This window comes from Silurus aristotelis (genome assembly GCF_946808225.1).
Source record: "Silurus aristotelis genome assembly, chromosome: 1".
Taxonomy (NCBI): Eukaryota; Metazoa; Chordata; class Actinopteri; order Siluriformes; family Siluridae; genus Silurus; species Silurus aristotelis.
In genome coordinates this window covers 16,324,949-16,346,709 of record NC_139574.1, presented here as the reverse complement: position 1 = coordinate 16,346,709, position 21,761 = coordinate 16,324,949, and the positions used below count along the sequence as shown (strand labels likewise).

Here is a 21,761-nt window from a genome sequence, read left to right as displayed (position 1 = left end):
TGATAGGCTTTTGGGTGTTTTTAGGATTGAAAGCAGGGGGTATACATTTTTTTTTTTTAAATAAACAATATAATTGGGAATTGTGTGCAGATTGCCGTGTGTCTCATGGTCTCATGGGTTTAAGATCATTACCAAGACTTTGGCCTCTCTCTCTCTCTCTCTCTCTCTCTCTCTCTCTCTCTCTCTCTCTCTCTCTCTCTCTCTCGCTCTCTCTCTTTCTCTCTCTCTCTCTCTTTGTGCACCTTAGTAAGTGCTATTTCTGATTAATAGTCTGATTAAGTGCTTGATAATAGAAGTAATAGAAGCATATAGCCAGGAAAGTCTTATTTCTAAATTCTAAACCATGTTTCATCTGGAAATAGTGAATTCGTAACAGAGACCGAGAGTTTGCTTTAATTCAATTAGCTGCTCTCTGTCATACATTGTGAATGTTTATGAAAGATTGGTTCTGGTCCTCGGTGAAACTTGACCACACCCAGCCATCCTCACAAAATCTGTGATTGCTGAAAGCGAGACCAAAGTATGTGAAGGTGGTGGAGAGAACAGTCAGAGGCGGGCATTGGAAGTTTGATTGAGGGTACGAACGTTGTTATTTAAACAAAAGCGAGAAATTAATAACTCCCATTTGTGTGAACAGGAAGCGCATTCTTTTAAAGAACTCCTTATGTTTACATTTGTTCGATTTACTAAATCCCAGCATTCACAGAATGGCATGAAAGGAAGGAGCTGTTAAATGTAGCGCTGCATTTTGCCGAAAGCTTAAACAAGGTCCCAGGTCAGTGGGTGGACACGTTAATGTTGGCTCCTGCTATGCTCACGCAGTATAAGTCGTTGATTAAGTGCCTGACAGTGAAAGATCACACTCCTGAAGCTTTTTTTTCTTCCAAAACAGTGTCTGCCAGTCTCCATTCGGAAAAAGTGAAAAGGCTGCAGATGGCACGTCTTTTAACGAGAGCTTTTCACACGGTGCCTCGCTAATCCAGGAGATGGATGTTCTTCATAGAGTCAACGAGTTTATGTATACAAGTCCCCTAGTCTCCTGCTGTCCAATAGCTCCTCTTTCCTGTGACTGAGTTTTCTATTGCACTGGCTCTCAGTCCTTAAATAGTGGAAGTGGTTAAGGAATTGGACTTTGGATCGGAAGGTCACAAGTTCAAATACCACCACCACCACCAAGCTGCCACTGCTGGGACCTTGAGCAAGGCCCTTAACCCTCCCCTGCTCAATTGTAAGTTGCTCTGGATAAGGGCATCTGCCAAATGCCATACATGTAAATGTATAGCACTTCTCTTGCTTGTTTAGTTGTAGGTGTGCTGTGTCCGGGATTGTCCTCTTACAACGGCATGTAATAGTTTTACCAAGCTTGTGTAAAATGAGTGAAGGTTTCATAGTGTGAGTAGCTTTGTGCAGCAAACAGAAAGAAACGTTGGCCATCCGAGGCTGTAAGAGCAAGAGAGAGGAGGGGTGTGAGATGTTGAGGGGAAGCATATTTGAGGAGATCAGTTAGAGATGGCTTCATTTGAGCTCCATCACCTGAAAAGGATTAAATCTCTCAGGAGGTCAAGAGTAGAAAAGAAGTGATGGGAATGTTTTTTGGTCAAGTCCTATAAATGGAAAACAAGTTAAATATGACTTTTAATTGATATACTGCTGTATCTTTAGTTCTTAGAAGAGAGCAGTCTGCTGTATTCACTTTCTCTCTCTGTCACAAAATGATTTGTGGTCTGATTTTGCTTTTTAGTGTCCAGATGGACACTAAAAAGCTCCTGGAGTTTATTGTGTTTCAACACCGCTCTGATGCAGAACATCCACTTGCGCACTAATGAAGCCCTGTCATTCCTGCTTAAGCTGATTTATGAGTTTAATGCCAATTTGACAGCTTTAATTAATGTGATATTCGCTCTGGCCATGGTGGGGATGTGTATCATACAGGGACAGCTGGCCTGCAAATGTGTGCTGCAGCACACAGTGCTATGTTATTCCTTTGGATTTTCCTCTTACAGGGAATGGCGATGACATGAACCCACAATCACAGAGATACCTCAAGCCCCATGTGATGGCAAATCTGCTTCGAGTTCTCTTTGTATTTATTTGCCACAAAAAACACTCACACACCCTTTCCTCAACAACACCACAACACAACTCCTAATTCAGCTTTAAGTGGCGTGTTTCCTTCATAGCGGCTCATATCTAAGGTTTTATGAGCCATTGCTTCATTTAAGAAAGAGAATAGAGATGTTTTCAGTTCGAAAAGAAGGGTGTGTTCAGCAACATCATTCCATGCCACTATTTGTCATGTTATAGCACTTTGTGGGTAAAACATTCATGTGTTTCAGAGTTACATTGGGTTTTTTTGTTTGTTTTGTTTGTTTTTTGTTCCCTCACACACAAGGAGATTCCCTCTTTCCCTTTCAATCACTGTCATTAGAGGATCCCTTGTGCTGGCAGTCTTAAATGCCAAACAGATGGTTTTCTTTCGGGTCACATTTTACCGCACTGTAAAAGGTAATTTTCGGAAATGAACTAAAATAAAAAGGACTTATTATATAATTCTTGTAATACACTCCATATTTCCTCATGGTGATTGGAAACTGGGGAGCTGCAGACAAAAGGTTCAGTGTCCCATAAGCGAGTGAGATTTTCTAGCTTTCACCTTTGTTAGTCCCTCAGTAGCCAGATTCCCAGTGCAATTATACCTTAATATGTTTCCTTATAAAGCTACTAAATATGGTAATATGACTAGTTGGGTACAATACCCTTTAGTTTACTGGCCAATAAAATTTCCGAATGTGGGATTTATTTCCAAAAAGCTTGCAGGAAACAACCTTGCAACAGATTTTTTTTAAATAGCAGCTTGAGTCATACAATGGCATGGAAGGTAAAGACCGAAATTAGCAATACTGCATATAAGGCTGCTCTGCACTTCTTATGCTATCCCAAAGGCTCATTGCCTTTTTCTAAGTACTTTAAGTAATGAGGCCAGTTGCAGTTGTGGCAGCTACGTCATGCCATGGGTTGCCGCATGAGACAAATAGTTAGATTTTCCCTCATTTGTTGAGTGTGTTTCATTTTTGTTTATTACCTTGCAGTTCAACTTAATGCAGAAGTAACGGAAACCATGTGACAGTAATGTTAGCATTTGAGAGGAACGCCAGTGAGGTTAACCGCTGACAAAACTTTAATGCGCCAGTTCTTCATATCAGCAAACCTTCTTTCCCCCTGAATTGTGCTTGTACTTGACCCTTTATAATCATCCAGCATCCCACATGATGCCACATCCTCAACACCCTCCTTAACACCCGGGCTGGAAGACCTGCAACCATGTCTGGATAATGGGGTGATGGCTGAGTGCTTGGGACAGTTCAAAGATTAAATTAGGCTTTCAAAGTGCCCCTTTTGAGTGTGAGGAACTTGCTCTCCTCTTGGCTACTTCACCGCTCCTATGTATTGACACAGGCTGTGTTTTACTCAGACCTATCTAGCTAGTTTGTTATTTGTAATTGATGAGACATTACAGAGGAGCAGAAAAAGCTTCTAGACACAACGAAACAATAATTTACAGCTCTTGACAAGATTTGCAAGGTCTGCTTTTGTTTTTCATTGACCCACACTTCCCAGACAGACATATTGAGGGGGTAAATTTCCTGTTTTAATTGGAGGAGGTGAAGAGAAACATAAAGCCTACCAGAAGCAAAACACGTTTACTATGTCCTCTTCCATTAACGTGAACATGCTTTTTTTTGAGAGGTGGGCAATTATGTACATCCAGTGTTACTGCTGATTAATCGATCTGTGAGGCTGTGCCAAAACCCAAGCCTCGCCGACCAGACAGATCTGGCCATGAGGGACCTGCGTCCAGTTCTGATTGACATTTACAAGCATGCTTTTACGAATCACTTCAACAACACCAGGGCAGTATGATCCTCATATCACTCCTCCCCAGTCTTCCATTATCCAACAGATGGACAGGAGCGCTTCCACTTTATGTTATGGGACCTCTAATGAAGCTTGTTCTCCACATCAAACCTTTACTCCACACGCCTTTTATTTTTGCTATTTGCTGGACGTGGGCTGGTCAGTTAAAATCGAGGAACTCATGGCATGTGGTTGTGATTGTGCAGAGAATGCGGATGGAGCTGGGGTCTGGTTTTGACTTTTTGCCCTTCCATAACTCTTTTGTAGCAATTGCCCTGTTTAGTCCTGCAAGGCCAAACAGATGCATCAAGAGTTGAGAAAAGGAGAGTGCAGAAGAATAGAGGAGTGCCTGGCTTGGCCCCTGCCTGTAGAACTAAGAAGCACTGGTGTGGTTTCAATCAGAGCCAGGCATGGAAGTCATTAAAGAGTTGTGGTGCTGAGCTCATTGTCTCTCCTTTCTCTCTATTCCTTGTCTTCTCATTCACTCTCTTACTCTCCCGTACACACTGTCTGAAGATTAAGCATGTTGCTCACATATGGATGAGCTCTTTATGGGTCTCTTACTGGAGATACTCTCCCATTGGTAGTGAAGTGTTGACAGTGTACTTGTTATCAGTTTGTTTGTCTGTATGTATTAGGCCCAATCACACACAATTAGCAAAAGGAATTCCATGTTTTCTTGACTTGCAAAAAAAAAAAAAAGAATTGTCTCACAGTAGCAACAGGTAATGACAAGGTTATGGCTATGGAAATAAAACACACAATTAGTTGTATAGCTGACACAGAAATGATTCACAAGGCTGTCTGAGGCTCTGTAGAAACCGGATCGACTTGCTGTGGATGTGGTTGATATTGATGGTGTTGCCTGTGTAATTTTGTTCATTCATTCATCTTCAGTAACCTCTTTATACTGGTCAGGATTGCATATCCTGAGAACATGATGCTCATTTATCAGAGGGCACACATTCACACTTAGGGGCCATTTAGTGTAGCCAACTGACCTAACACTGTTTTGGGACATGTGAGAAAACCAGGGAACCCTAAGGAGAATGAGAAACTCCTCACAAAAATTAACCAAAACTCAAAATCAAACCAAGGAGCTGGCCACACTAAAGAGCAATTTAGAATGTTTTATTTGATTGTCAGTTTGCTCCTTTGTTCATAATTTTGTTGAGAATTTTATTCTTCTGCTTCTAAATACTTTGCTGCACAGCCTCAGTTGTGGTCCCTTTAAAAATATTGGGATTTGGGCACTCTTTTTATCCCTCCATGCTCTCTCTTGGTAACCATGTTGCACAGCAGGGACCAGTCTGCGGTAAAGAGCATGGTAAAGAAAATGTGTGGGGCGGAGAAAAATATCCACCAACATTTTTCAGATTCTTGTTTTTTTTCCCCTCTCTTAGTTATTCACTTGTATTACATGTTGGCTGACTTTTCCTTCAGCTCAGTGTTATTTTATTTGGAGCAGAGCCAGGCCTCAGGAGCAGGAGTCTTCTTTAGCGTAAACAGCTGTCACCGGCAGGGGTGGCAAGGAAATGGTGCGCACACGCAAAGGTCACGTGTAGTTTACGTTTACACTCCAATGGCTTTGGTAATGTCATTGCCTGGCCACACATAATAGCCACCAAGACCAAGCAAATGTCACCTGTGAGAGCAGTTCATGCTGAAATAGAGTCATTAGCTGAATAAAAGTTGTGTGTAAAAGTGAGGAGCATTACTATTGTAAAAGGAAGATGAGGAACAGGAGATATGAAACGCACCTGCCCAAAAAGAGTATGCATTGACTTGCGAGATGTATGGCGTGTCTTTACCTGTAATGAAAGGCTTCGGAAATCTGAGTTCATAATGATACTGTCAGAGATGTGTAGGTATGCAACCTTATTACTATCCACATGCACAGGAAACAGCAACACTATCATTTGATGTTCATCCCATTTTTAAGATTATTTTAAAAACAAATGATCATTTTATAACAGTATCTCTGATAGTCTCTGTTTTAACCCCTGTGGGGACATTTGACTGATCCCAACGACTAAAGATGCTTTTCATACCCCAGACCCCCTACCGCAGCTTTTATTTAAACAATATAAAAGTACCAAGAAACAGTTTTCCTTTGGATAGTGAGGTTAATGTTGGTGTATACACAGCAATAATTAGCTGCATTAAAAAATCAAAAATTGCACATGCTTTTTTAATAGCAAAAAGTGTTGCAAAGTAAAAGCGGAATAAAGGCTTGGAGCTTTTGTTCAACTTTGATTTACCTTGAAATTTGGTAACTAAAGTAACTCGCTTGGAAGAGAAAACAGGAAACTCGCAAATAAAAAAATAAAATCTGTGACCACATTTCCAGCTGTGCTCAGATGGGATTGGGGATCAGTGGGGGTTCAAATGCGCTAGTGCTTTTGCGCTGGTGGGAAGTGCGCATGATTATAATACCACTAAATCATTATTGTATTGTACAGTATCATCAGTATGACCACCCCCCCACCACCACCCCACCAGGTAAAGAATAATTTTGTACATTTATATCATGTTTACATCTAAATAAATAGGAGAATAATTCTGTGCTTCAGTCTATGGATCTCCTCCTGCACTCTGTATGGCTTTCTCTTCTTTGGGAGAAAATGCTGACGAGGCTTTTGCAAAGACCCGAAGCTCGGGCTAGGTGCTGACTATCACTGGCAGCAATGCCGGTAACCGCTGGACGCAGGTTATGGCCAAAGCAATTTAGCCACGGCCAACCTAAGCTCCTTACAGCAGCCACAATGTTTGCGCCGTTGTCTATTCTTATGCATAACAACTTTGCTTCCTTGAGCAACCACTCCACAAGCACATTTTTTCAGGCTCTCAGCAAGACTGCAGTGTGGTTGTCTGGGATAAATACAGTTTGAGGACAATGAGACTTGAGCAAGCAGTTAGAAATGCAGTGAACTATGATGTTCATGAATGGGATCACGTCTACACTCGACCACTTACGTTCTTAGAGGAAAATATCTAACATCTGTTAGTGCTTGATTTATTTATTTTTTTTCGCTTTGTGTCCTCTTATAGTTTTGGAACCGTTGTTGGACAGCAGTAGCTTGTACTGCTGAATTTCAACAACTTTTTCTCTGAAACATTGAGCAACACTCTTTATCAGTGTTCACCAGCATTTACTTTATCTCTCATAGTGCTGTGGACAAGTAAGTTGGGAAGTCCACATCTGTTTCTGTGCAAAATGTTTTGTAAACATCTTATAGTGAAGGAAAATGAATTGGTTTTCAATGGTGAATTATACGATTTGAAGGTATTGCCATGTTCAACAGGGTGTCATATGTCCAATTGGGTTTTCTTCAGGTTTTAAAGTTTTCCTCCACTTTACAAAAAACATCTTGCAAGTAGATTGTCTAAACGGAATTATCCATTTGAGGGAATATATGCCATGTGAGTGACCTGTGTCCCATTCATTGGTTTCGCCTCAAACAGTGCTCCTGGGAGATGCTATAATCCGACTTTTGCTTGATGGACAAATGCATGCTTTAAATCAAATTCTGCTTCTTTCCTCAGCATGATTTATGATTCAACTGTGTTTGCTTTCTTTGCAGCAACACCAGTACAAACTTTAAGGTCTACCTACTAGATTATCTAAACTCTTTTCTCAATATTCAAATTGTTCAACACAGACATCACAAAAAGCTGAATGGTTTAGACACAGTGGCATTGAGGAAAAGACAGGAGGTGGACCTAGAGGTAGCAGAGCTGAAGATGTTGAGATTCTCATTGGGAGTGACGAGGATAGACAGGATTAAAAATAAGTGCATTAGAGGGACATCGCATGTAGGACGTTTTGGAGAGAAGGTGAGGGGGGGCTGATTGAGACGCTTTGGACAGAGGAGAGACATGGGGTATATCGGTAAAAGAATGCTGAGGATGGAGCCACCAGGAAGGAGGAAAAGAGGAAGGCCAAGGAGGAGGTTTATGGATGTGGTGAGGGAAGACATGCAGGTAGTTGGTGTGAAAGAGTCAGATGTAGAGGACAGAGTAGTATGGAGACGGATGATCAAGCTTACTATTTTTACTATTTAATATTTGCAATGACATTTAATGTAACCATTTTGCATGCTAGTGAGTACCGTATATTTGAATAGATTTAAATTTTACATTTATGGCATTAAGCAGACGCCCTTATCCAGAGCGAAGGGTTTCTATCAATAAATAAATAAACACTGGTTCACTAGGTTGCAGACTTTGGATACCATCAGCAAGAATTATAGCGCAACTCTTTTTTTAACACAGACATAAAACAGGGTATTTTAGGATTAATGATTTGTAATGTTTAAATATCGAAGGCTTAAAATGCCATTATCTTGCCTCCTCCCATTCCCAATCACACTCACATGCTGTTGATATGATCCCAAATTGAAATATCCTCAATTAATTGATTCATCAACACGTAATAATTTGCAATACAAGGGTTTTGTTCCCCATCACTTCTGTGTTTCCTCAGGGCTCTCTGTGGAGTGCCTGTAAGGTGCAATGAGTCTCTAGTAATGATGTTTGATGTTTGAGTTTTCATCTTTGGCATCAGGCTTTTGAAGTGTTTTCCAAGTGGCCAGGACCATATGTGAGGTTTTATGCGTGACTTTGTGTAGGCACCCCTGTGGTGTTCCACACTATTGACCCTGTGAACTTTTTTCCGATCTGAACTTTGTGAATGGAGTTGAGCAAAGCTGTGGTGTAAGAAGGAGAGGGGTTTCATTAGAGAATTAAGGATATATAACCAGGCAGCAGGATTTGCATTTTCTATGATGGCAAATGTGACATTAAAAGCTTAAGGTCTCAGAGGAGCATTTCTATGGCTGTCAAGCTCAGCAGCATAACCAGGAATAAATTGAGGAAATGCTCTAAATAAAATCAGTGCATGATCTGTACAGTTAAAATAATAAGTGCGGCATGCCTGTGCATTTTGGGTGGACATCAGAATGTATCAGCAGTGTAATGCAGTGGCTGGTATTCAGAATATCTCATTAAATTATTTAATCATTTTTATAGATTTTATTCGCTATGGTTGCAGGCATCTTATGGAACTCAATTCACAAACACACACACACACACACAACAAACGATTTGGAAATGTCAAGTAGCCTATAACACATACATTTTGACTTAGTGCTAGGAGAACATGCACACTCCACATACACAGGGCAAAGGATTCAAACCCTAAACCCTGGAGGTGCAAGGCACAGTAGTCAGCAAATTGTGATGGAATAAAGTAACATCTGTTGTAAATTTGTATGGATTCTTAATAACATTTTATAATATTAGATTTTATATATTAAACATGACATGTACGCAATATGTAGTCATCTGCGTTGTATGCATGTAATGTAAACTGGCAACAAATAAGCATCTGAAACGGTTATGTAATAATTCAGGGATGTTCAAACCTGAAACCTGTGTACCTCTGCTTTATCTCAGTGTATTTTCTGTATTTGCGTGAGGGTTTGGGTGTTTTGGTTGGAGTATTATTTGATCAGGTGGGTGCAGAGGTATGTACAGAAATAGCAGACAGGAGGTTTTAAAGTTGGGTGATAAAATTAGAGGACGTTTTCTTTGATGTGTGGCTGTGTAACTGCACCTCTCAGAGCAAAAAACCCCAAAGCCATTTTTTGAAGAATAGCACATGTGAGTGAGTGAATGAGTGCATCCAGCTACAGCAGTGAAAATGAGGTGTGAGATTTATGTGCAATGAATGACCAACAGGTGTGCTAATTAGATCCATTCCACTTCCCACCGATGAACTGCTCTCTTATCTTATTCTGATTTTGCTTCCCTTTTTCTCTTGTCATTTGTTCCTGATCCTTTCTTTGTGTTTTATGTCTGTTTCCTTTTATAATGAGGATCTCTGCTGGGGTTGTATAAAGCTTGTTTTAGTTGATTAAAACAAAAAATTTACACCAAAAAAGAACATTATTTCAACCTTATTAGGGTAGAAAATCTTTGCTCTACCAATTTGGTCAGCTGCCAATTCTCACCAACTAAACTACTCTCATCTATTGCATGATAAAATGAAGTGTAGAGTGTCACATGCTTTCTCTGAGACACATGAAGCCAGCTTTTAAAATTTCTGCTCATGCTACATCACAAGTAAGCATAACACACTTGGAGGCAATTTCCCTCCTTTGCATACAGGATCTTATAGATACTGATGATTAGTTTGTCACCCCACCCTGAGACCCAAAACTATTTACCTCACTAGGACTTACCGGGATATAGCCTCAGGTGGTCGACATTTTCAATGGAATAAAAAATTACAGTGTCTATGGAAAATATTTTAAAGTAAAATTTTACTTTTTTTTAAATAGAAAAGCAAAATATTATTTCCCCTCTTTAATTTTCACATCATTATCTAGCTCAGTTATTTAGTGAAGGTGCCCTGTGGAGTCCAGGAGACGTTAAGGTCTAAATCTTCTTCTAAAGGACAGAAACCTAAAACACATGTCAGTGAACACTCGGGCACGCTCCTCCAGAGAGAGCGGCTCTCATGACGAATTGCTGATTGCACTGCCTGCTGTTCCAGGATGTTTTGAGCACCTGTGTGCATCATTTTGGGCTGTTTTTTTGCGTGTCTGAAGAGAATAACTAGAGATCAAGCAGCCCCACTGCTGGTTCAGTACATACCCAAAAGCATGCTCTGACCTTCCGTGTTTTTTGTTGTGTTTGGAAAAGTTAACGCTCATAATATAATGAGCCTCGGGATATCAGGTGTTAATTGAGAAAATCTGTTGCTTTGTTTTTGTGCCGTTTTTCACTATTCACTGTTTCTGAGTAGTCTAGCAGTATTTACTGTAGTTGGAAGGATGGCTAAGAGATGTGATGTTTAATTTCATTTCATTTGTCCAGTTCTGTTAACAATGAGCATTGTCACCAAGCAAATTTTCATATATATTACATAAAAAATGTTTGTCCCCCTGGAAACCCACTGTAAGGAAATGAAGAAACCTTGAGATAAACCTGACTCAAAGGAAAGCATTTTGATTCTGTGAATTTTTACAGTGAGAAAAAAAAGATATGAATTATCCAAATCCGTGACTAGTGCCATCATGCCACTGCTAGGTCGATTTACATAACAGGATCTTCCACACAGTTGATGTTATCACTTTAATGCAATCCTCTACATCTACAAAAATCTATATCTATACTGCTGCTGTCTAGTGTCAGCACCCAACATGGTGCCCAAGCCCATGAGGTTGAGATTAAAAGTATCAACCAACTGAATCTAGCTAGCTGAAAAGAGCAGGTACTAGGGAAGCAATTTTAGAAGCAGCAGTATTCACTACTTTTTGTCTTACTTTTAGACTGTAGGATGTTAATGCAAGCTCCTGACTCCTGACTCTTACCATATACATTTATATATCAAATCCAATGTTTGAGCACGGAGATTTACTTTACAAAATGTACCAATGTCTGGCATGCATGCTAAGCCTGCAGCAAAGGAACTTCTTCAGTTAAGCTAATAATAAGGCAAAATACAAAGCATGCATTCAGGCACATGCAGTTGAAGCATTATAAGCACTAAGATTGCACTAAATTGTAAACATATGCATATAGTGTGAACTGTTAAACTAAATTTGAGGGAAAAAAGCGTGAATTTCCAAATCCTGACTATTTCCAGCTGTAAAGAACTTTAAAATTAGAGCCAACATATTTGTTGATAAACTGAAACAGAAATGCATTTCTGGAACAAAAAGTACCATATCACCTAATCCATAAGTGCCCTGTTTCATTACATTTTTCATTAAGCAAAGAGAGACTTGTACATGTACAGTGAGTAAAGTCATGTGTAATGCATGTAGGTGGTTTATTTTCTGTGTTCCGTTCTTCACCGTGTGGGAGCACATGTAACTGTCGGCGGGTCTGTGTGCACTTTGCGGACATTCTGGAAAAAATTAATTAAATTAAATTAATTAAAGGCTAGAAATCGTTGTAGCCTCATACATTTGTCTGTATTTTTATTTTTTTATCTTAGACAATTAGCATAGATGCTGTGAACTTGATAGCTCTCAAAGTCAGAGCATTAATTGCAAGGCTAGAAATCGTTGTAGCCTCATACATTTGTCTGTATTTTTTTTTTATTTATCTTAGACAATTAGCATAGATGCTGTGAACTTGATAGCTCTCAAAGTCAGAGCAGCTGAAGTGAATTTTTCCTGTGGTGCACTATTTAATAGTTTTAATACTCTTGCTTTTACCCAAAGTGCATTACCCAAGGGCTTTAAGGACGTCATATTACAAGTGCATGGTTCTGTTGGCAAACTTCATTTTCACCACAGAACAGAGACCTCATAAGAAGGCTTGGGTTTATTTTCTGAGGGCTGAGGTTTACCCAATGGTCTGGCTGTTTATGTCAAAAATATTGCTTTGCATGACTGCAAGGATGTCAGTTTGTTTGTTTGTTTGTTTTGCTAATCAGCAGGTGCACATTTAAAGTTTAGATCGTCATGCATGCATCACCAGCTTATATTAGTAATTAGCATTCCTTGGAATGGAAGCCTTTCTGGATTTGATTTTTAAACTGATTTTATTTATTTGAAAATGGATCAACCTGTATAAATATAACCTAGATAAGAAAGGTAAGCGTGGTGTATCAGGTTGTTAGTAGAACACTGCAAATTTTTTTTTTTTTTTGGTGGCTATAGTAGTTGTGGGGGACTCTTCACCAGCTTGCTCTAATGACGCCTCACATCTGTCTTTTACACAACTTTTACTAATTGGATGAACACAAAATTACCCTTAGTGATGTGGGCAACTTACTTTCTATTGCAATCAAAGTTGCAGTTCTTTTAATGGTTCGGAAAGTGCTTTAAATTACTCATTGTACGGTACGATGTGATGGAAAATAGCGAGAGATGATGTGAGAAGTAGCATGGGTGTTGGAGGTTCGTGTGTGTACGTGTATCTCTGATGGAAAACGTGACAAAATAGAGGAGGACTACTCAGGCCTAGAGCCGTCACGGTTGTTTACCATTCGTTAAATGTACCTGAAATCTAGCAGTATTCAGCTGGATTTTACTTGTGTCCTAATTGCTCTTGATCACAGTTCAAAACCTGCCTCGTCTGGCTGAATAAACGTAGCACACGCGAAATATGGCGTCATGCCTCGCGCCATGGGCTTTTGAATTTGCATAAATGAAGAAGAAAGTCTTACCTTAAGGAACCACATTATCACCACTGCAGCTGGGCAGAGTGACACTAATATAGAATTAATTTGGAAGGATATTTTACCCCCTCGCCTTGCAAATGGGATTTCATTTCTCATCGTGTCGCGGCAGGCAGACCAAAAGCATTGCTCCGCTTGTCAGGATTAATGTTTTAGCCCGGTGTTCCTGTGCGGTGACGGCTTCTGGGTTGAGGCACACTATTGTTAGTTATGAAAGGAAAATAAGTAATGCCTGTGTGACAGAAGTTATACATTTTAAAACCAGAGAGAAAGATTGAATGAATATGGGAAAGAAATCAAAACATGGCTTTGAATAAAATAACATCTTCAAAAGAATAACGATCATAGTGTTTCTGTCCAAACATATCCAGACATTTACCTTTAATCAGTTTGTCCAGACACTTTATCTTTTCTGTCATGGGCTCGTTCCAGACTGACACTGAGCAGTGACGTGATGTTTTGGCTGATCAATAGTTTTGGTTTCCCTTTTTAACAATGTCAGACTGATAATGGAAAAACAGTACTTGTCAAATTTTTTTTAATGCATAGACATTTTGAAGTCATGTTGAACTCCTTACTATTTTTTAACCATAGATCTTGACAGTATGAAAATGTTTGGTCAGAATTGGTCAGAAAGTGATAAACAATTAGTTCTCACTCTCCAGTGTTCTGTATTGTTGAAAGATTTATGATCAAACTCTTGATGTCACCCAAATGAGGATGGGTTCCCCTTTTGAGTCTGGTTCCTCTCGAGGTTTCTTCCTCATTACATCTAAGGGAGTTTTTCCTTGCCACAGTCGCCATGGCTGCTCATCAGGGATAAATGCACACCGTTCACCTTAACTGTTGATTTGTGTAAAGCTGCTTTGAGACAATGTCTGTTGACTTGACTTGAAATAATAAAACCACACACACACACGCACGCACGCACATCTGTATTACCCAATAGGGTCAAACAAATGTAAACTATTTTATTTAATTTTGCCATTTATTTAATTTAATCAATTTAACAAAAAAGTGTATTATTTGTATAAAATATAAAAAATATACAATAATTTTAACGAGTAACATATCACTTGGTCCTTGATTTTTCCGTATTTCTTCCCCTTTTGTATCTTTTTATGAATTTTTTACATTTTCATTATGCTCGGGATATCATTAACTGAAAGGAAAGAAGTAACATCTAAACACGCTCATGCTTTGTCCTGTAGCATCTCCTTACCGCCGAATTAGCTTTATCCATGCAATTTACACAGAGCCTGGTATTTCTAGAAACCAATGCACTTTGATCTCTAGCATTCGGCTGTGACTTAAAACTGGCAGAGAAGCTGTTTATGTATAAAGTGCAGATTGTTGCGCTCAGATCTTGAATGCAGCATAGCGTGTGAACGGTGAAGGCTGATGTCTTTATGAGTGGAAGCTTCTAAGCCACTAAAAGTCAGTTAATGTAATCTACACCAATTATCCGAAGTTCAACCTGAATGTGTTTAGAAGGAGTGTGGAGTGTAAATTAGATGGTATATAGGCTCAATTAGTTGTTTCTGCTTTAGGTCACTGCTTGGTGCTGGATATGAAAGGGCTGTTGTTCTAAAGTGATATTGGAAGCTAGTTCTAATTTCTGGTTTAGAGCTTAAAAGTGAGCCCCTTGAGCAAATGTTGAAAATATTAGGTAGGATAGGAGACTCCGACTACAGTTATTAAAGCCTCAGGTATAAATCAATTGGTGGTGAGAAAAATTTCCATAAAACGTGGAGGCCCTGGTTCCTCGAGGACAGCAGTTGGACACCCCTGCCTGAAATGCACTGAATCTCAGTCTCCTATTTGACATACCTGTGGTTTGATCCAGAGCAAAGATGTGTCCTTGCTCATAAAATCTCATCATAGGGTAAGCTAATTTCTTCAGCCATCAGCTGAAAACCCTTGGCTTTTGAGTTTTCCATGTGTAAAAGCTTAGTGTGTTGAGAGCATGTGCTCGGAAGTTACACAATGCAGCAAGCAAAACAAATCCTCACAAAACACAATAAAGGTCGATAAAGTCATGCTAACAGCAATCGAGCGTTTGAAGGAAGCGCCATTAATGTGATCGTTGCCGAAACAGCTACGAATTATTTCTTAACTTCTAATAGGTGTTGTTGAAATGGATGACCGAGCTGCTGGTTGGATGAAGTAGAAATGGGCAAACGATGAGGAAAGAAAGAAACAGTTTGCAATACCACCCACCGACTACCTAACTGATTGAACGCTCCAATGACTGTCTGCTTTTTATACTTGCAGGCCAAATTTCCTCAATCCTCCATGCTACAAAAGCAATCAGTGTGTACGCTGGTGGGGGAGGAGAGCGCACAAATGTCAGGTTACTGTAAACACATCAAAACTGTATACCATACGCCTGCGTACGAACGCGCAATGTGGTCGCATAAAAATGCGCCTACTTATCCAATCTCATCACATATTGTAAGTGCTGAATATGAAACTCAGCTAAACAGAAATTTGACATTGAATTGTTGTGTTATCGTTGGAATAACCTGAAAACGACCTTCTGTAAAAATGACTTTGATGTCAGTATCAGCCATATTTAAGACGGAATGCCAGCTTTGATACTTGTTTAGGTTTAGCTTTCCAGGAGGCAAACACTGAAACAGTGTTTTTTATCCTAACAAAATATGTAATGACAGAACGTGATGCACTATTTACATTGTAAAACAGTATATCAAATGCAGTATATACATCGCATGCCTGGAAAAAGCCACAAGGCATGCTGATAGTTTGATAGTATGGATGGTTTTACATTACACGGTTGAATTTTGATTCCTATAAATCTTTAATTTTTTTTTTCCCCCGAAAGCAAAGCAATAGATATGGGGTATGGATGGCAGAAAGATACAGATTGTATGCATGGAGGTACAAACACTCAAACAGGGGTCGATACAGATTTTATTCAGTGTCTATAAACTGAACTGAATTAAAATAAATCACATAGCATAGAATTTGATTAGTAGGCTTGTCATCCATCAGCGTCAAATTAAACTTAATGTCATCATAAAAAAAAAAAATTATGAATAAAGTGATCTATCTATCAAGTACATAAATTCAATATTATGTAAATAAAACTCTCTATAAATCTAAGACTTATATAGATGAGTGGCCTCCAGTAGGATTAGCCCTGATCTTCTAGTTTCTGACAGCATTTTATAGGCAGCACATTTTACAATGCAATATAATAATGAATGATTTTATTAATAAATGAACATTTGGTTTTGATTAATTCAATGAGGTTTGCAACAAACATCATGCAGTTATTAAAACTAACCCGTCACACATTTAAACAAAAAAATTGCTCAGAGATACACAAGGGCTCCTTCTGCTCCTTCTACCACAATGCAATATTTTCTACAGCATTGTGGTACACAGAGTTCAGATGAGCCTGTTACTCTATCTTGGCGCGTGATATTTAAAACTTGGCTCCAATCAATAGCGCTGTCTCTTGTTTGCAGCTATTGTGTGCACCCGATGACATTTTCCTGTAAACTGGACACTAAGAAGTTACAGTAGGAGGAACAGTCTAGTTATTACTGGCTTCTTTGTCTTCGAATTCTGGCTTGTAGTCACTGCTGTTTTGGCTTCCACTGCATTCAGGAGTCAAGTTCAGAACCGAATCAGAGCAATGTTCTTGTTTAAAGTGGTTTTTACTGTAAATACGACAAGAGCAGAATTAATTCCCTGTTTCAGTGAGATAAAAAAAATAAATAAAAATTAAGTGCAGTACTACACGGATCAGTTACAAACCAATTCAGTATCCCTTGATTTTATTATTGTCATTCTTAAGAAAAAAGTAGCATAATAGTTGTTGTGTTGTTAACGTCAAGATCGTCAACGTATTAGTATCGTTTCAGTAAAACGGTGTATGTTCTGTCTTGTGTTCCAGCTAGCTCTGTTAACCCAACCTGCAAAGGCTGCTCAGTGTGTTCAAAGGACAATGGGTGTATGACGTGCCAGCCCAAGCTCTTCCTTTTCCTGAGGAGGGAGAGGATTAGGCAGTACGGCGAGTGCCTCCACGTCTGTCCCTCTGGCTACTACGGCACCCGTGGGCCAGAGATCAACATGTGCTCAAGTAAGACCCTTTAGCTTTTAGCATGGCATGGACACATGCACTCACACAAACACACCAATATCGCATAAATATTAGAGACTTGTGTTTAGAACAGATTTGTAGGATTGATCTTTCAGAGTCAGGCAAGCTGGATGGGAACCAAATGTCGAGTGGTTGAGCTCAATGAGCAGGGATTCCACTCCAATAAGTAATGTTTCCACAAAGGCTGTTTGAGAAATGATCAATAGCGAAAACACGTACAATCTTTGCAAAATCTTTGCAAAACTTTCCATTAGCATTCAAATTTAGTGTACACTAAAATGAAACATTTTGATTTTGGTCTCCTGTCCGCCCATCATGTGCTCTGTAAAGACATCTGGATCTAATGCAGTTCACAGTGGAATCAATGGAAGTGAAATATGATTGGTTATATATACAGACGGAAACAGCTGAATGACAGCACTATATTCCCCTAACCATTCATAACAGCATGTCTGGTGGTTATATGATTTATGCAAAGTACTAGCTAACTTCCTTTCGAAACTTCCTGTCTCTTCTGTTAAAGTCCGTTGTGGTAGAGTTACATGCGATACGTGAAGCCATGCTGATGAAATGGCTATAATAATCTCTTAAACCACTGTTTATCACATTTATCAAATTTGTAGCGCTGATTGAGGATCACGGTCTGCGTTTTATATTTTAACACAGCCAAGCCAACACATATTCAAAACTAATTCATCCAAATAGTAGTGACACCAGTGGTGTATGAGGCTTAGGATACAGCCCAAGTATTTCTGCATATTTTAAGCGCATTGTATGAATAAAAATTCATGTGAGAAAAGCAAATCTATCAGCACACTTCTATGTACATTTGCAACTATTTACAATTGAGATGCTTCTGTATATATTTCTGAGGCCAACTGAGCTAGCCCTCTATCCCTAGTTAGAAAAATTTAAGTTAAGAGAAGAAAAATATGGCTGGTTGCTTCTAATGTGTATATTTGATGCCTAATGAGCTCTGTCTGTGTATTTTATTATATATGTGTATTTAGTTGTCTTTGAGGCAGATAATAATCTAACTAAAACCCAGATTTACTAATTTATACACCTGATCAGACAGGTGCTCTATCTCCTTCTCTAAAATGACGACTGCACGTCATCCTGCCTAATAGTGAGCTGTGAGATTTTACCTCCCAGATTTTTCATTGTACAAACCTGTCACAGCATAAAATAGTAACCAAAATGGCCTAAAATACAATCTATTGTTCCCTGAGTAACTAATTGCATCTTTCACATATAAAATATCTTATGTAAAATTGCTTGAAGTTGTTAAGGTATGCATGAATAACAATATTACAATACAATTTTGGTGATCTTGTAGATGAGCCAATTCTAATAAACAGAATAAAAGAGCTTGCAGTTTTTATGATGAAGTATGACCACCACATAAACCTTAAAGTCTGTATAACATACTAATAGCTCGGGCTTGTTTTTGTTTCCTAAATTCAACCAGACAACACCCTCAGTCACATGCTGTTTGAATTAAATGCTTAACGTGATGGACGATAGCAATATTTTCAGCCTGTCGCCTGAAAGAATACAAAAAAGTCTATTAGCGAAATGCGTCCGTCTCCTCCCCAAACACTGGCCAGCATCATAACATTATTTTAACATTTGTATCTGGCTGGAGACTCTCTTGGGCTTTTGTAGGTTTAGAGAAAAGCCTGAGGTGTTGGCTGAGTTTTTCATGTGAAAACAGAAAGGAACTTGAATCCAGTAGGTTGTGGGAGCCAAGCTTCTGACAGACGTGGCTGAAACAGCTCCTCAGAGGACCATGTCAGGACCTCCAGGCCCAATAATGTAGACACACCGCAGACACCTCAGCAAAAAAAAAAAAAACACTTCCTTGCCCAAGACCAAGCTTTTTTCTCTCTCTCTCCAGTTTTAGTGAGCTCTGAAATATAGATGGTAAGTAGGAGTAAGATAAATCTCTGGTTATAAACTAGTGGTAAAAAATCTTGGATCTTCTCAGCCATATGTGTCATTTGTGAATATTGATTTTAAACCAAACTGATATATGGCAAGTTAATCTGTGTTTCCTTTTAAGCAGATCTTCTCCCAGAACAAAACCTCACAGTCATGTACTATTAGATCATAATAGATAAACTTTCATATAAAAGTTTACTTTGATCCCACTGTGATCCCAATTTCAGCTATAATCCAGTCTCACATTTGACCCTCCTTTTTAAAATAAAGTCCCCCCCCCCCCCCCCATAATCCTTAACCAAGCCTTTCTTATCAGTCAGGGATAATAGGATGTTCTAACAAGACTAGCGCAAAACTTAATTGTTGGGCTCAAGTACCACCTAGAATGGAAGGAAGAATTACAGCGTTACTTGCTCTCATTTTGAGAAAGCTGCTTTTTAAATAAAGCTGCGCGTTTGATGCAATCAAGAGAGTCTGCGTGAGGTTATCTTCTTGAAAAATGGCTTGCAGACTTGGATGGGGGTGTGGGGGTGGGGTGTGTGTGTGGAGGACAACAAAGGCAAAGAAGCGGCAGGTGGACACTTTTTTCAGAGAGCCGTTCTCGGGGGCGAAAGGGTCTGGCGGTGCTTTGGGACATCTAGCAGACTGCACTCTCTCTAAATTCTCTCTGGTGAGCATCATTTAGTGACCCTAACCTACAGGTGCACACTTGAGCTACAAAGGGAAAAAAAAAAAACAGGTCATACCTCCACCCTCTTTCTGCTCGTGTGGGAATATAGGCCAGGAGGAGAGTGTGAAAATAGAGTTCAATGGGGAGGAAGTGCAAAAGATAAAAGTGGAAAAAAAAAGAGGCTCTGTGGATGCAAAAACTGTGCAGGTACCGTCAGTTTTTCCACAACGTTGTCAAGTGAAGCCCTCTTTCCTATCGATCTTACACTTCCCGTTTTCTTATTTTGCTCCCAAAACACTTGTACACCATGCTTTAACAGTGTCTCTCTCTCTCTATCACACACTCACACACTCACCCACATCTACAGTTGAGGTGTTTCTACTGGAAATTAGATCTTAACTACAGTAGATGGAGAATCTGATAACGGCAATAACTTTACCAGCTGTCACCAAGACACTTAGCAGCTCAGTGGGTTAGTCAAACCCATTTATCTTTATAGGTATAGCACTTCTCTGTGAAAGATAGATGCACAGGAGAGGCCACTGTTCAATGAAAAATGTAATAATTTTAGACATCATTGTGTCTTTACAGCACTCCATTTTGGCTGCATGTCATAAAGCATTGTGTCCATTATTAAAATCAATACAAAAAGTGATTCTTCAGAGATGAGTGTAACTAGGATTGCAGTCTATGAGGATTCCCTTAGAGAAAAGTAGGGGCTTCTGCTTTGCAGGAAAACATACTGATTTGGACAGGCAGCCATGTGGTTACATACTGAGTTGGGGTGTGGAGGTTCTCTGGAATATTCAACCTTTCAAAAGGTTTGTATTAAATCTTTGACAGCGAAAAAGAAACACAAATATCCTGTTCCTAAATATACTGTAGTTTAAAGAGCGTGTTGCAAAACACAGTGAAATAAAATGCTTCCTAAATAGAGTGGGAAGTTTTTTGAGGGAAACTAATGTTTTGACTGGCAGTGTCCTGGTAATATGGGATGAATATCACAGCTCATCCAGCACCGCCATAACACTGGCTTTTATTGTTTTTAAAACAATTAAATTGATTTTCCAACAACCAATGTGACAGGAAATGTGAAATATCTAGTTTAAGCAAAGTGCTTTTTCAAACATATTCCACATGCTCTCATTTATTCTTAAAAAGCAGTCACGCTATATTACATCAAGTGTGAAATATATATCATTGACCTGATTCTGAACAAGTCTATAGTCTTATTGTCAAATTTTGTATACTTTCAACTCATATAGTATAAATGCCTTTTCTTTGTAATGATGTTGAATATTTAATATGAACATAAATGGGTTTACTTTAAAGTCTGGATATGATAATATAATGCACATTATTGTCTGTTCCTTCTTGGGAATTTATATGCCAGAGTCATTTTATCCTAATTATTTATTGCCTTTTGTATTTTAAGATGTGCTCTAAATACCACACTTATAATTCATTCCACATTGGAGAGCGCAGACATTTGAACCGGTTCAATTCCTTACCTTCATCCTGTCCTAACCCTCGGTTAGAAATGTTGGAAAATTTTTCGTTGCTGGATTGGAATGTACACAAAATGCCTACTGCCCAGAGCGGTACCCAAAAACCATTAAGGACTCAGCATAACCCAGCGAAAATGCCGGTGTAACGCTGCCAGAATATCTATATCTATATCTTTGGTTATGAATGGGCTGTTCCATTTAGAGTGACGTCATTTGGGACCTGCAAAGCAGCGGTTGCATTTGGCCCCTGTGCCTGCACCGACCACATAAAGTAGCCTCGGCCAGACAGTGTGAAGGGCGCCTGTCCCTGATCTGTCAACAGCTCTGCGCAGAAGCAGCCCTAAATGTGTTTGGTGCATGCTGCTGATCTGTAGATCACTGAGGCTATCTAGT

General features: G+C 39.3%; 1 protein-coding gene across 1 annotated transcript in view; it reads left to right on the top strand.

Annotated features, from left to right (window-relative positions):
- Window positions 1-21,761, top strand: part of rspo2 (R-spondin 2) — a 47,872-nt gene that overhangs the window by 5,109 nt on the left and 21,002 nt on the right. The window contains exon 2 of the mRNA XM_083549044.1: window positions 17,040-17,225. Coding sequence (XP_083405170.1) covers window positions 17,040-17,225 — 186 coding nt within the window. The remainder of the gene's footprint in view (window positions 1-17,039; window positions 17,226-21,761) is intronic.